Raw genomic sequence first — 13,522 nt, 5'->3', positions numbered from 1 at the left:
AAAAACAAATATTCATAAAGTGTTTGTTAGCATTTGCTTTACTGTATGGCCTTTGAGATTGGCAGCATACACAAATGGGGATCTTAGAGGCCGTCGCAGATGTTTATAGAAGTTGAAGGGCATCATCCTGAAGATTAATATTTCAATTTAGTTCAGAAAATGAGAACAAGAGCAAGAGGAAAGGAAACATGCAAAGAAGTTTTATTCAACACTACACAAAAGAAGCAGAAGTAAAAAGCAGACGTTACTAATAGAGCTGTACACCACTAGCATGGTAGTCTTTGGAACAGGTTTGTGAATCCTGCTTTCTGTGTGTCGATAATTGTTGCAAGTTGATTGATGTAAAGGGATGTAATCACTGCAGTCCCCAGTTTGTCTTCTATTTTGTCCTCTGTGTTCTGTGTTTCTTCTGGTTTGGCTTCTTTTAGACCTTATGTCTAATTTGTTCACACTGACACCCATACTTGTTTTTATTTTTCACCATGACCGAGTTTTGCCGACTAAAACTGTGCTAAGCGTGTTATCGCTCGGTGCAAGCCACGTATTAATGAGTTTGAACCTTCTCAGAAGTTTTTGAACCGGGCAGTATGCTCTGGCATGCACCGTGACTCGTGCGTGTAAATAACGAACTATCAACTACAGTAAAAGCTCGTTAATTTTGATTTCACAGGACCGGAAAAGATTTCCGAATCAACCAAATTCCAAATTATCGAAAGTATCAAGAAAACAATAAACAAATGTCTATTGCGTCGATACACTTTCATTTTCTTGATGGATATATAAATCTTGTACTTACTTTGCATAAGAGCAGTGTAAAAGCCGCAATTTCCACCACTCGTGATATTGTTCACAATGTGACCGTGGCTCAAGACCTCCCGTCTTGACTAACTCGCAACATGCAAACCCGAAATTAACTAGAAAATCGTTACCGTACGGTTCGCACGTATCATGATGGCTATGCAGACTGCACTGCCTCATTTCGGTTTTCTGCAAACGCCGTTTTCGCTCCTTTTGTGTCGCACAATTGCAGCGGTCGGGCTCAGCGCACTCCGAGAATCGTCCAAATTCACAGAGTGGCGGCCGAGTATGACCGAAATAAAGAGAGCTTGATGCCATTAAACAATACATATGCTTGTCGGGACCAGAGAAGGCGTCCGAATTATCCAATTTTTTTATTTAACGGGTGTCAAACTAACGAGCTTTTACTGTACTTACTTATGATTGGCAAGCCTTTAAAGGGACACTAAAGAGCAAAACGATTTTTCTCGCATTAGTAAAGTAGTCTTCCACGGTACGAAAAACACCACGCTTTCTGCGAGAAGACGCTTAATAAGCGAGAAAACGCGCAAAAAAAAAATACAGGTGGCGACGCCACCTTGGAATTCCCGCACCATTTGCCGTGACATCACATACTTCTCACGGTGCCTGCTTGGGCCTACGTAGTTCCTAATCGGTTAAATCGAAGTACATTGACCTCTGAGGGAGCCAGAAACTTGACATAACGAATTTGCGGAAATTTTGTCGAGCCGGTGGCGCCAAAATACGTTAAATGCTCTTTGAAGTCTTCTACGTCACGAATTACAAAGTTCGGCGCGATATTTAAAAATGAAACTTTGAACTTGATTTTCTCCTCTAATAATAAACCTATGGTGGTGAAATAAACTACACAAGAGTTCTCCGAGCACACTTTATCAATCTAAACCAATTAATTGTTTCTCTTTAGTGTCCCTTTAAACGCAATCGTTTTACTGAGTGTCATTTGCCTTGCCAAGAACAAGTTCGACCACCATAGAGCTTGTTCCTTTACATGAGCTTAGAGTTGCCATATGCATCGTCATCATAACGTGACAGCATCATCTTTAATGCATGCATGCCTTTTACTTAATGAAAAGTCATGCAATGGTGGGCCTTTCGATTAAGTTAAGACATGTTTTGCTATTTTGCCACAAACAATTACTGTTGCAAAGTTTGATATAATGTTTAGTTCAAAAACATGCATTCTATTTTCCATTTTTTATAATTAGCAAGGAAACCCCTGTGTTGCTGTTGACCTCGGCTGATGAACGGGCCAAGAAAGTTGAAGAGAAGATTGAACACCTCCTGACGCAGAGGGTGAGGAAAGAGTCAGCATTTTCATCATCGGTTCCTTCACTGAACTGTGTTGTCGTTCTGCTTACAGATGATTGGCTTGGAACTCGGTGATCTGTCATGGTGCACAAAGCTGAAAGCCACTGGCAAGCTTTCAAACCGCATCAAGGAGCTTTCAACAAAGGTGCGGTATTATGTATTATTGTTGTGGTTGTTGTTTGATAGACAGAATTGGGTGTTCTAGCAGTGGTACTTGTATGCTGTGGCTTGTGTACAGGTGCAATGTTACGTATGTTATTTACTGTGGCGGTTTTTTCATGGACACATTGGGCGTTCTAGCAGTGGTACTTGTGTGCTTTGGTCTATGTACACATTTAGCCCAGCACATTCGCACTGAAGTCACGAGGACATATTCTTTTAAGTGCGGAGCATCTTAGGGGCTCGGCTTGTCGTCCACTGTCCTATGTCGCATGGTCATGCAGTGGTCACTACAAGCCTAAAACAAGGCTAAAAATGCTTAAAACCAGTGCAGAATAAACTAACGAGGTTTAAAATAATATAAACTACAGAAATAACCAAGAATTAATTCCAATAATTTACCTAAAATCACGAAAAACGCTTCTAAAACATCTGGCTGATATTTGCGCCGCCCGCGCAAGAGAGGGAAAAGGTGCATGATGTCAAGGGAATCGCTGGGTTGCCCATGCTATGTGCTTCCTCAGGTTGCACGGTAGTGGAGCTACATGAAGCACAGGATTTAGAACTACACTAGGGCCTAGAGAAGAACAACATGAGCGCATGATTTAGCGCAGGATTTAGTGCAGGATTTAGCGCTACAATAACTGCAGAATTTTTTTGTTTAACTTATTGCTAATTTTGTGTGCAACGTTGCATTGAGTAGAATTATAATTCCCTGTATAAGCTGATATTTATACCAAGCAATTTTATACCTCTTTCTGTGACATGGTAAAGTAATATTGAGCTCAGGCATTTAGATTCATAGTGCATGTAGCTAGTATTGTGTCAGTGTGCCATGTTACAAAGAAAGGAAGAAAAAGGTCTGAAATCAACTTGAAGAAAAGACAGACTACGCAAAAGCAACCGCAAAATAATGTCACTGAAACAGTTGTCATAAATGAAGCCAAGTTACTGAGAATATTCGTTCGTACAACTGTTGCTTTCATTTCATATTTTTTACCATAACCGACCACAGCTTCTGACACTGAATCAAAAATGCCGTCATCTCCAGCTGTTTCAGTTAATATAAATATGACTCAATTACGATTGCTTACATGGGTGACTTTAAAGAGGCACTCAAGTGAAACACTGAGTCAATTTAGACCGACAAGTTATTCTTTAAGAACTCTATTGTTGTTCATTTTGCAAGGATAGTTTCATTATTAGAAGAGAAAATGAAGTTGAAAGTTTTCATCTTGAATGTCATGCCGATACCCCGCCACCAAAATGTCTGTTTGACAACACGGACATGAGTATCTTTGTTTCATATTCTGACCACATTGGCTCAATAAAATCTACTGAAGCTTGCCATGTCAAGTCTCTGGATCACTCAGAAAACTCTGATTCGTTTTTACTCATTAAGAATTATGTTGGCTCTAGCAGACGCAGTCAGAAATCTATGACATCGCGGCAAGTTGTTGCATGAACTACAAGAAGGTGGCATCATCCCTTGTACATTTTCTTTTTTCACGTTTTCTGCCATGCCAAGCTTCTTTTCGTGGCAAGAGGGACATTTTGTATAGATAGTTTAAACATAACGTAAGAACTCGTTCTTCTTTTTGTTGTATCTTTAAGTGTAATCATAAGTGTGACTTTTTTAAATCTCTAATGCTGGCTTTTTGTTTTATAAAGGATGCTCCACTCTGGAGCCTTGCGGGCGAATGCAGAGAGCGGCAGGAAGACTATTATTTGCGTAGCCTGAGCCCAGTCGTTACACCGTCCGCAATCGAGGTGGGGAGCCGACTGAAGTCTCTGAGCCAGGTTCCAGGCCGCCGCCTATCAGGAGACCTCAACATTGTGGATGACCTCGCCACAGGGAAGCCCAAGCAATTGGTGAGCATTCACTCATGTTGCTTATGTTCATGCCTCCAGTGTGGTACACCTATTGGGCCACCTGTGGTCACATCGTGTAAGCGAGCACAAAGGCGGCAAGTGCCATTGCTATACTGTACATGTGTAGTACTTGGGCATTGTGTATTGTCAGTGGTGACTAAGTCTGCGACTACATTTGCCGCAGGAAAGTGACAGAGAACTCAGCACCCAGCTGCATCGCGATGGACTCCTCTCTGCGCTTAACACTACGCTGTCATCCACGGCAGCGTGCCCCGACGCCACTCAACTGAAAAAGCCAGGTTCCAGTGAAATCGGTCAAGGATTCCTGACTCAAGTGAGTTTCTACGTAGCCTTTTCTGTGGTTTCCCAAAGTAAACACACACACATACTCACACAGACTGCATAATTCCATATAACGGATACTTTCTTAGTTGAGCTTATGCTGACTTAACATACCAAGCTCTATCGTTAGTGCAAGTACATTTGGGGTCTGTTTTATCATTTGAAAGGGCCCAGAGCCTAGTGTTAGTCATTATAAGCGATAGTGGCGCGGGCACTGTAAGTGGGAGCAGTGCCGAGTTTGTGTAGCTGTAAGCAGGAGCGGGGGCGTGCGCTGCAGTAAAAAATTATGTGAAAAATAAAGGTGTGCCTTACATCTTGCCTTCTCACCTCTGAAAAAACGATAGCTTTGCAAATCAGCTACTGTTTTGCACTAGACTTTTTTTGTAAATTGTGCATGTTAGAGAGTAGTATTTTTAAGCACATTAAAAATAGGCGGCATGGAAACAACTACTACTCGGGAAAATTGTTTGAAAGGTATGGTACAATAAGGAGCACTCGTAGAAAGGCACAGGGTGTAAAATAGGTTCTTAAAATGCATGTCCTGTGTACTATACATTTTCTTTAGGGGTGTGCGAATATTCGAAATTTCGAATATTTTTCGAATAGTGTTTGCTATTCGATTCGATTCGCACTGAAATTTTACTATTCGAACTATTCGAACTTCCCAAAGACAAATGTAGTCAACGTCCAGTTGAAAGTGACCCCTTCAGATTTTCAATATGCTTCACCTCATTACACTATCGTATTGCGGCAAAGCTGCCTTTCAAGCTCGGTTACGGTCGAACTTAGCCAAGAGACAAAGTCCGGTTGGAAGTGGTCCCTAGATTTTTAATATGCTTCACCTCATCACACCTCCGTATTGCGGCAAAGCTGCCTTTTAAGCTCCGTTACGGTCGAACTGAGGCAAGAGAGAGTCAACGTCTGATTGGAAGTGGTCCCTAGATTTTTAATATGCTTCACCTCATGACACCCCGGTATTGCTTCAAAGCTGCCTTTCAAGGTCCGTTACGGTTGAACTTGGCCAAGAGACAGTCAACGTCCGTTTGGAAGTGGTCCCTAGATTTTCAATATGCTTCACCTCATCACACCCCGTATTGCGGCAAAGCTGCCTTTCAAGCTCCGCTGCGGTCGCAAATGTATTACTCAAGAAAACGCTGGTTCTAATATGGAGATGAAAGATGTGGCAGAGTTGGGGGCTCAATTAATGCTGTTTTGGACCTGAAATTTGGGCAGGAAGTCCGAAAAATCGGACGCCTAAGCTTTTTAGCATCCTAAATTTCAGATGTATTTATATATCGACGTCTACGAGGCAGATTTGGAACTCCGGACTTGAAGGGAGCACACCCTTGTCTGCCACATCAGTCGGCCTTCCACAGCAGTTGAAAGAGGAGGAGAGGCTGAGGAAATGGCATCTCTGCCTATCACGTGTAAAGTGTTGTCGGCAACACTTTGGTTGCACCAAATCATGTACATAAATACAATTCGGCCTCTACATTGCCTCATTCTTGGTAAGAAAGACAACTATGAAATATGACCCCACCAGCGCTTCATCAACCTAGCGAAAAGAAACACTTTCATGTTGCTATCTCACAAGAACATACTTAGGGATTCTCTGCAACTTTTTCTGTAATTTCACTTCGAATTATTCGAAAAATGGTTGAGAAATATTCGAAAATTATTCGAAATTATTCGATTCGATTCGCACTCAATCTTTATTATTCGAATTCGCTTCGCACCCAAAATTTTGCTATTCGCACAGCTCTAATTTTCTTTGCTTTCACAGATATTGCTGTAAGGGCGATATGATAACCTGGAGCTACTGAAGACTTGTTGAATGACTTGAATACCCTTCATTAGTCCTGTCTCAGATTTCCTTGTCCGAATTATATAAGTTGTGTTTTTTAAGCAGAGTCTGTTAATAGCGTTCTCTTTTTTCTGTTCGAATATAAGATGCTGTTTAGTTCATGAATCGTTAATTGTGTATGTTAAATGCATGTTTGATAAAAGTGACGAGGTAAATTGATTATGTAATTTCTCTTTTGTTAGGTTGTTTGTCATACTAAATGTTGCAGAGTTGTTTTTTTCTCTCAAGATGATTTCTTAGTGTGACTAAGGTAAGTTCATTGGCAACTTTTGCCTATGTAATTGGGGCCAATGTGCTTGTCAAGTTGCTTAGGCAGTCCCTTTCATCAGTCCTTTTCGTGTATTCACTGGGCAAATAAAAAAATTCCAAGCATAAACACTTACAATTTGCCTCTTTTTTTTTTTTTTTAAATGCTAATTCTCCTCTACAGGAAACTGAGGAAGAACCGACTAAGGAAGGCTCATCACTGGCACCTGGAGCAAGAAAGGTCCTGCAGAATCTGGATGCCTTGGTTGGCCACAGACGATTTTGCGACATCCGAATAATCGCCGAAGACGGTGTCGTCATCCCCGCACATCGGGCAATCTTGTTCACTCAGTGTCCTGCTGCTGAAAAGGTTTGAGTGCTTGCACATTGCTGGCTCTGAAGCACTTCTTTTCGAGTAATAGTACACCCGTGAGATGATTTGCATTATTGTTTCTTGCAGTAGTATTCTTTCGTGAACGTCAGTTGTCACTTTGCGTTACCTTTCTCCACAAAGCACTGGAACGAGAATTAGGGGTGTGTGAATATCCGAGAAGTACTAATATCGAATCAATAGTGTCCTATGCGATCTGATCATTAAATCTAACAATTGCTCCTCGCAAATGTATGTTTCAAAAGAGTTCATGAATATTCCAGCATGCCGACTGCACCGTATAAATGCAGAATTCATGCAAAATAGTGATAAATTCCATCCCCGCAGTCATAGCGTAGGTGTAAAATGTGAGAGCTTGTGTTGCGCGGTAGGCCGCTTGGCTAAGTAAGCCATACTTTACCAGCTATACAGTGATTGTTCATGCTTTCTGAAGAGTTCTGTGCTGTTGTGTAGGACAGGAGCGCGGCGTAACCCGCGGCGGGCCCGACGGAGAGGCCGAACGATGGGAGGGCGCGCGGAGTGACGACGCAGAGACCGAGCTTCGGCGAGACTGACGGGAGACTGCTCTCCCGCGTTTATTGCAGGCGGTTTTAAGGAGCGAGAAGAAAGGCTATTGGTCCGCGAGGCACGGGTCACATGACCGGCATGGCCACGCCGGATTGGTGGTAGCAAAGAGGCATGGCAGAGACCCAGCTCCCCCCAGTAGCATGAATAGAGAGCACAACAGCACTGGTGTCTCAGCATGTCACCAGGGGTCGCACGACACAACATCGTCCCGCCCTGGGAAGAATTGCATCCTTATAAAAAAGTGTGTTATACATCAGCAAACACTAAGTAGACTTCTTAGTCTGATGTAGTCCTTGAAGTGGCTGGGGGCTTACGCGTCCTCTGTGGCGGCGTGACCCAGGCCCTGCAGGAAGTCTCTGCGTGTGGCGGCCGTCGGGAGCCGACTTCGAAGACCTGTCCCCATCTCTTCCAGAACTGGGCTGATTGCAGCTGCCGTGAGCCGATGCTGAAGACCAATTCGCATCACTCTCTGGCGACAAACTTTGTGCACTGCTGATCTGCGCTTTTGAATGTGGCCGTCGACCGCGGCCGTCGACGATGACGTCGTCGTCCTGGAGCTGGCGCAGCTCGCTGGCGACTTGTTGCCGGAGCGCCAGAGGCAGGCGACGCAGCTTGGTGGACACTGGTACGTCCGGCCGCCTCTTGACACGGTGGACGTAGTCCCTGACAAGTCCCAGCTCCCCGTCGAACAGGTGCTCAAATCCCGGAGGCACACCTGCAGGAAGCTGCGAGGAAACAGGTGAAGCGCGACGACACGTCAACGTTGCGCCGTCGATCAGGAGTCCCAATTTCTGGATGGCGTCCCGCCCCAGTAGCGAAGTCCCGTACGTAGTCACGTAAAATGTGACGTGAGCCTGCTTCCCACGGTGTTGCAAGTCCGTATGGAAACAGCCCAGAATTGGAATGCGCTGCTTGGAGAAATTCTGCATGTGGACTGACATTTGCAGCAGGTGATGCTTCGAAGCGAAAAGCGTGTCGAAGTCCTTCTTGGTCATTAACGATGCAGTGGCTCCGGTGTCCACCAGCAATGACATGTGGCTATGTCCTCCGACGATAACAGGGATGCGCAAGTCCCTTAGGCTAGTCGGCGCAGCTTGCACGGATAAGACTGTGGCAGTGCCGGAGGCACGACCTTGAACTGGGGTAACTTCCTGTACCGACGCTCGTCGCTTACGGCAGACTGCCGCGAAATGCCCTTTGATACGGCAAAATTGGCAAATTTTCTTTTTGGCAGGACAATTTCTGTAAGTCGCCAAATGCCCTAACTTGCCGCAACGAAAACAAGGGCCAACTTGAGGCTTGGAAGCAGACTGTTGCACTTGCTGGCAACGAACGCGGATGCGGCCGCCCGACTTGGGGGGGAAGCTGCCGCCATGTTGAGTCACATGCGGGGCCAGCGAAGCAGCCGACCCGCCATTTTGAGCCGCTGCGACGCACTGGATGCTGCCGCCGTAACCGGAGTGCGAGCCGAGCAGCCGCTCATTTTCTCCGAACGCCGCGTTGGCTTTGTTGAGCGCCTCCAATTCGTGGCTAACTTCTTCGGCTTTCTGCAGCGTAAGGGCTTCCCCGTACGACAGTAGCTTGGCCCGTACATGTGCGTTGGCGACTCCGTGAATTACTTGGTCCCGCACTCTGTCGTCGTAAGTGGCGCCAAACTTGCACGAGAGGGCTTTCTCCTTGAGAGCGGCGACGAATTCGAGGAAGGTTTTGCCGGGCAGTTGTTCGCGGCTCGTGAATAGGTGCCGCTCGGCTAGCACGTTCGTTGACTCTGCGAAAAGCCCGTCCAGGAATTGTAGCAACGTGTCGTACTCCGTCGTTGCCGCATCTGTCGACACCGTGCCCGAGTCCGCCGCCGTCGGTGTACTGGCCGTGTGCGTAGCATTTGGGCCGCCGTGTGCTTCGAGCTGCTCCTGCGCCGCGAAGTATTTGCGCTGGCCCTCGATATTGAGCACGCTGATAAGTGCTGACGCGCGTCTTTCGTCCTCCCAGCCGCTTCCGCCGGCCGCCTTCAAGTGTACCTGGAAAATCTTTTTCCATAAATGCCAAGGAATGGAAGGCTTGCCGGGAACGTTGAGGAACGAAGGAAGGTTTGCAAAATGAGCCGCCATGTGTGCAGGAGGTAGGCAGTAGGCTCAAGCAGGAAGGTGGCGTCGTAGAGGGAGCCGGAGCGGGAACAAAGAAAAGTCAGGTCGACGCGCTTGTAGCGTGCAGGAAGCAGCACCGACGCGCAGCAGAAAAATGTGACTCGTAGCGTAGTGTCACGTACGTCGTGCTCTTCCTGGCGTCCCTGTCGAACCGGGTTCAGCACCTCGTCGCCATGTGTTGTGTAGGACAGGAGCGCGGCGTAACCCGCGGCGGGCCGACGGAGAGGCCGAACGACGGGAGGGCGTGCGGAGTGACGACGCAGAGACCGAGCTTCGGCGAGACTGACGGGAGACTGCTCTCCCGCGTTTATTGCAGGCGGTTTTAAGGAGCGAGAAGAAAGGCTATTGGTCCGCGAGGCACGGGTCACATGACCGGCATGGCCACGCCGAATTGGTGGTAGCAAAGAGGCATGGCAGAGACCCAGCTCCCCCCAGTAGCATGAATAGAGAGCACAACAGCACTGGTGTCTCAGCATGTCACCAGGGGTCGCACGACACAACATGTGCGAATGATTGCTGTGCAGTGCGACTGTAGGAGTGTGTTTGTCATTTACATTTGCCAACCGCTGACATTGTCTTTCTGCAGGAGGTCGTCTCTCGTCCGGGTGAGAAAGGGCTAATGTTGTACTGGACTTCAAGGTCTAAAGCGTGCATTCTAGCATTCCTTCACTACGTTTACTCTGGTGTTCTCGACCTCAACAATGACGACCGACGTCTTCATCTCGATCTCAGGGGCATGGCTTTCAGGTTGCGTTCCATTCCTTCGTTATGTCTTTTTATAATATAACTGAGCACTGCTACTGTGTTCTCTGCATTTGCATTTTCCTGGTTATTTCTGAGCAGGAATCCAGCCACTCCTTGTTCGTGCCTTTTGGGAGTTTTGTGTGTCACTTTGCTTTTAATTGTAGCATTCCCAATTGTGTTTGTCTGAGCACAATTGTTAGCGTGCCTTCATTCACTGTACAGTCATGTTTCTGTGATGTGTGAACATAAAGCCACCGTTAGTGTCGTAAATGCGAAATAGCACGGTGGGTTTCAGATGGGCGATCAGAGTTAAGCCGGACTAACTGTGCCCTGTGTATTGAGATTGAGGCGCAGAAAATAAATCTGTCATTGTTGTGATCAAAGTGTGCCTGTGCACGGTCCATTAAAGCATTATCCTACATATCTATAGTCGGTTACAACTTTAGAAGGCAGCAGCATTTCCTCCTCAAAGGCGGATGAACACAAGCCTGCACCAATGGGCGCGCACTCGGGACTGACGTCATGAGCGGGACAGCCGGTGGCTCCGCCTTCGGAGAATATCGGCACGTGCATGAGTGTGGGACTTTTCTTTAGTCGCGGAGGCGATCGGCTGCCGCACTTCGGTCGTCTGGGCGGGGCCTCTTCTGCGTTATAAAGTTGTATCCGACTGTAGAACATAATTCAGCCATTAATGGGACTGCTAAGGCCCCAAGTGGGGGGGGGGTGTTGTACTTTCCCCTGCCCCCACCCCTACCAATAACTGACCTTCTGTACACACATTCTCATATTGCTAGTAGGGGTGTGCGAATATTCGAAATTTCGAATATTTTTCGAATAGTGTTTGCTATTCGATTCGATTCGCACTGAAATTTTACTATTCGAACTATTCGAACTTCCCAAAGACAAATGCAGTCAACGTCCGGTTGAAAGTGACCCCTTCAGATTTTTAATATGCTTCACCTCATTACACTCTCGTATTGCGGCAAAGCTGCCTTTCAAGCTCCGTTACGGTCGAACTTAGCCAAGAGACAAAGTCCGGTTGGAAATGGTCCCTAGATTTTCAATATGCTTCACCTCATTACACCCCCGTATTGCGGCAAAGCTGCCTTTCAATCTCCGTTACGGTCGAACTTAGCCAAGAGACAGTCAATGTCCGATTAAAAGTGCTCCCTAGATTTTCAATATGCTTCACCTCATCACACCCCCGTATTGCGGCAAAGCTGCCTTTCAAGCTCCGCTACGGTCGCAAATGTATTAACTCAAGAAAACGCTGGTTCCAATATGGAGATGAAAGATATGGCAGAGTTGGGGACTCAATTAATGCTGTTTTGGACCTGAAATTTGGGCAGGAAGTATGAAAAATCAGACGCCGAAGCTTTTTAGCATCCAAAATTTCAGATGTTCTTATATATCGACGTCTACGAGACAGATTTGGAACTCCGGACTTGAAGGGAGCACACCCTTGTCAGTTGGGCTTCCACTGAATTTGAAACAGGAGGAGAGGCTGAGGGAATGGCATCTCTGCCTATCACATGTAAAGTGTTGTCAGCAACACTTTGGTTGCACCAAATCATGTACGTAAATACAATTCGGCCTCTACATTGCCTCACTCTTGCTAAGACAACTATGAAACACCACCCCACCAGTGCTTCATCAACCTAGCAAAAAGAAACACTTTCATGTTGCTATCTCATAAGAACATGCTTAGGAATCCTCTGTAACTTCTTCTGTAATTTCACTTCGAATTATTCGAAAAATGTTTGAGAAATATTCGAAAATTATTCGAAATTATTCGATTCGATTCGCACTCAATCTTTATTATTCGAATTCGCGTTGCACCCAAAATTTTGCTATTCGCACAGCTCTAGTTACCTGGTTTCACAGTGTTGTCTATCATGTATACAAATGTGGACTCTACTGTTATTATGTTTTTTCTTGCACATTGTTCAGGTATGGCATGGAAGAGCTTTGTGAGGAACTGAAAGACCGTTACTTCAGAAACGAGTCTGAACAAGACGATGCCGGTGATGGAGCGGCTGATACTAGTCTGGATGAAATCCTTTCATCCTTTTGGCTGGAGGATGACAGCGGCAATGGCCACAGAGAGGAGGAACCTATCAGTGATGACAGCGATAATGTTGAGTCATTGGAGGAGGTTTGCGATTTCCTGTCAAGTCAGCATCCACAAAAAACCGAAGGTGAGTGCATTGGGGATGGTGTTTACTTCTCTGGCAATTAGTACAGTGATGTTCGTTCTGCATTTAGCTTACCTTTTGCTGTAATTATCATATTTCACACATATAAAGACCCGCCCTCGTATGTCGTCTCACTGTTCCTTGCTTTAGAAATGAGAGTTTTGGAAAAAGAAAGCTTTCGTCTTAGTGCGCCCGCTTCAACGTTCAATGCAATAAGGCAATCCGAGTGCCAAGTGACGAAAACTGCGTTGTAAGAGTTTTGTTGTTTGGTCGTTTACAAACCTGTATTGTAACATGCTCAGTATAGTATGCACTGTCAATAGGTATCTGTTAGTGTAGAAGGGTGAGATACTTCTCATATAGGCACAGTAGCATATAGTCGATATATTAGCCACACCAACTCAAACTTTGCCTGTATCACAAGAGAACGGTGCGTTGGCAATTAAAGGCAACATTTGTCTGCAGCAGCAATTTTGTAGTGGCTCATCGGGCCACTACATTTCTGCAGTATAATTTTCACTCGCTTATACTGGTTTGCCATGCCTCTTACCTTTGAATGCATTGACTGGCAACTAACAGTTGTAGGAATAATTTCTTGGTCTTTTTATTTTTTTGCTCTCTATGTATCATATGATAAAAATAAGCACTCAAATTTCATACAGTAGCCTTGTCCAGAGAAAGAAAATTGAAAGCTGATCTGCAAAGCAGATTTAATAATTAGCAGGGTCATAATATCGAATTGAAAACACCATAAAAATATCTCTTGTGAGAACAACTGCTAACTTGTTGCATGAAGTACTGCTTCTGTGATAAATTAATTTCTGAAAAACAAGAAGAAGAATGCCGCAACGCTTCTGCACAAAACTTAATG

At 45.5% G+C, this 13,522-nt stretch overlaps 1 protein-coding gene across 3 annotated transcripts in view; it reads left to right on the top strand.

Annotated features, from left to right (window-relative positions):
• The window catches only part of LOC119383469 (structure-specific endonuclease subunit SLX4), a 30,741-nt gene that overhangs the window by 7,582 nt on the left and 9,637 nt on the right, over positions 1–13,522 (top strand). For all 3 annotated transcript variants that reach the window (XM_049412528.1, XM_037651599.2, XM_037651597.2), the window contains exons 7-13: positions 2,025–2,112; positions 2,180–2,272; positions 3,958–4,158; positions 4,343–4,492; positions 6,795–6,980; positions 10,299–10,459; positions 12,407–12,654. In XM_049412528.1, the coding sequence (XP_049268485.1) occupies positions 2,025–2,112; positions 2,180–2,272; positions 3,958–4,158; positions 4,343–4,492; positions 6,795–6,980; positions 10,299–10,459; positions 12,407–12,654 (1,127 nt within the window). The remainder of the gene's footprint in view (positions 1–2,024; positions 2,113–2,179; positions 2,273–3,957; positions 4,159–4,342; positions 4,493–6,794; positions 6,981–10,298; positions 10,460–12,406; positions 12,655–13,522) is intronic.

The sequence above is a fragment of the Rhipicephalus sanguineus genome, chromosome 2 (assembly GCF_013339695.2).
Source record: "Rhipicephalus sanguineus isolate Rsan-2018 chromosome 2, BIME_Rsan_1.4, whole genome shotgun sequence".
Lineage (NCBI taxonomy): Eukaryota > Metazoa > Arthropoda > Arachnida > Ixodida > Ixodidae > Rhipicephalus > Rhipicephalus sanguineus.
This window is presented reverse-complemented; position numbering and strand designations above follow the sequence as displayed.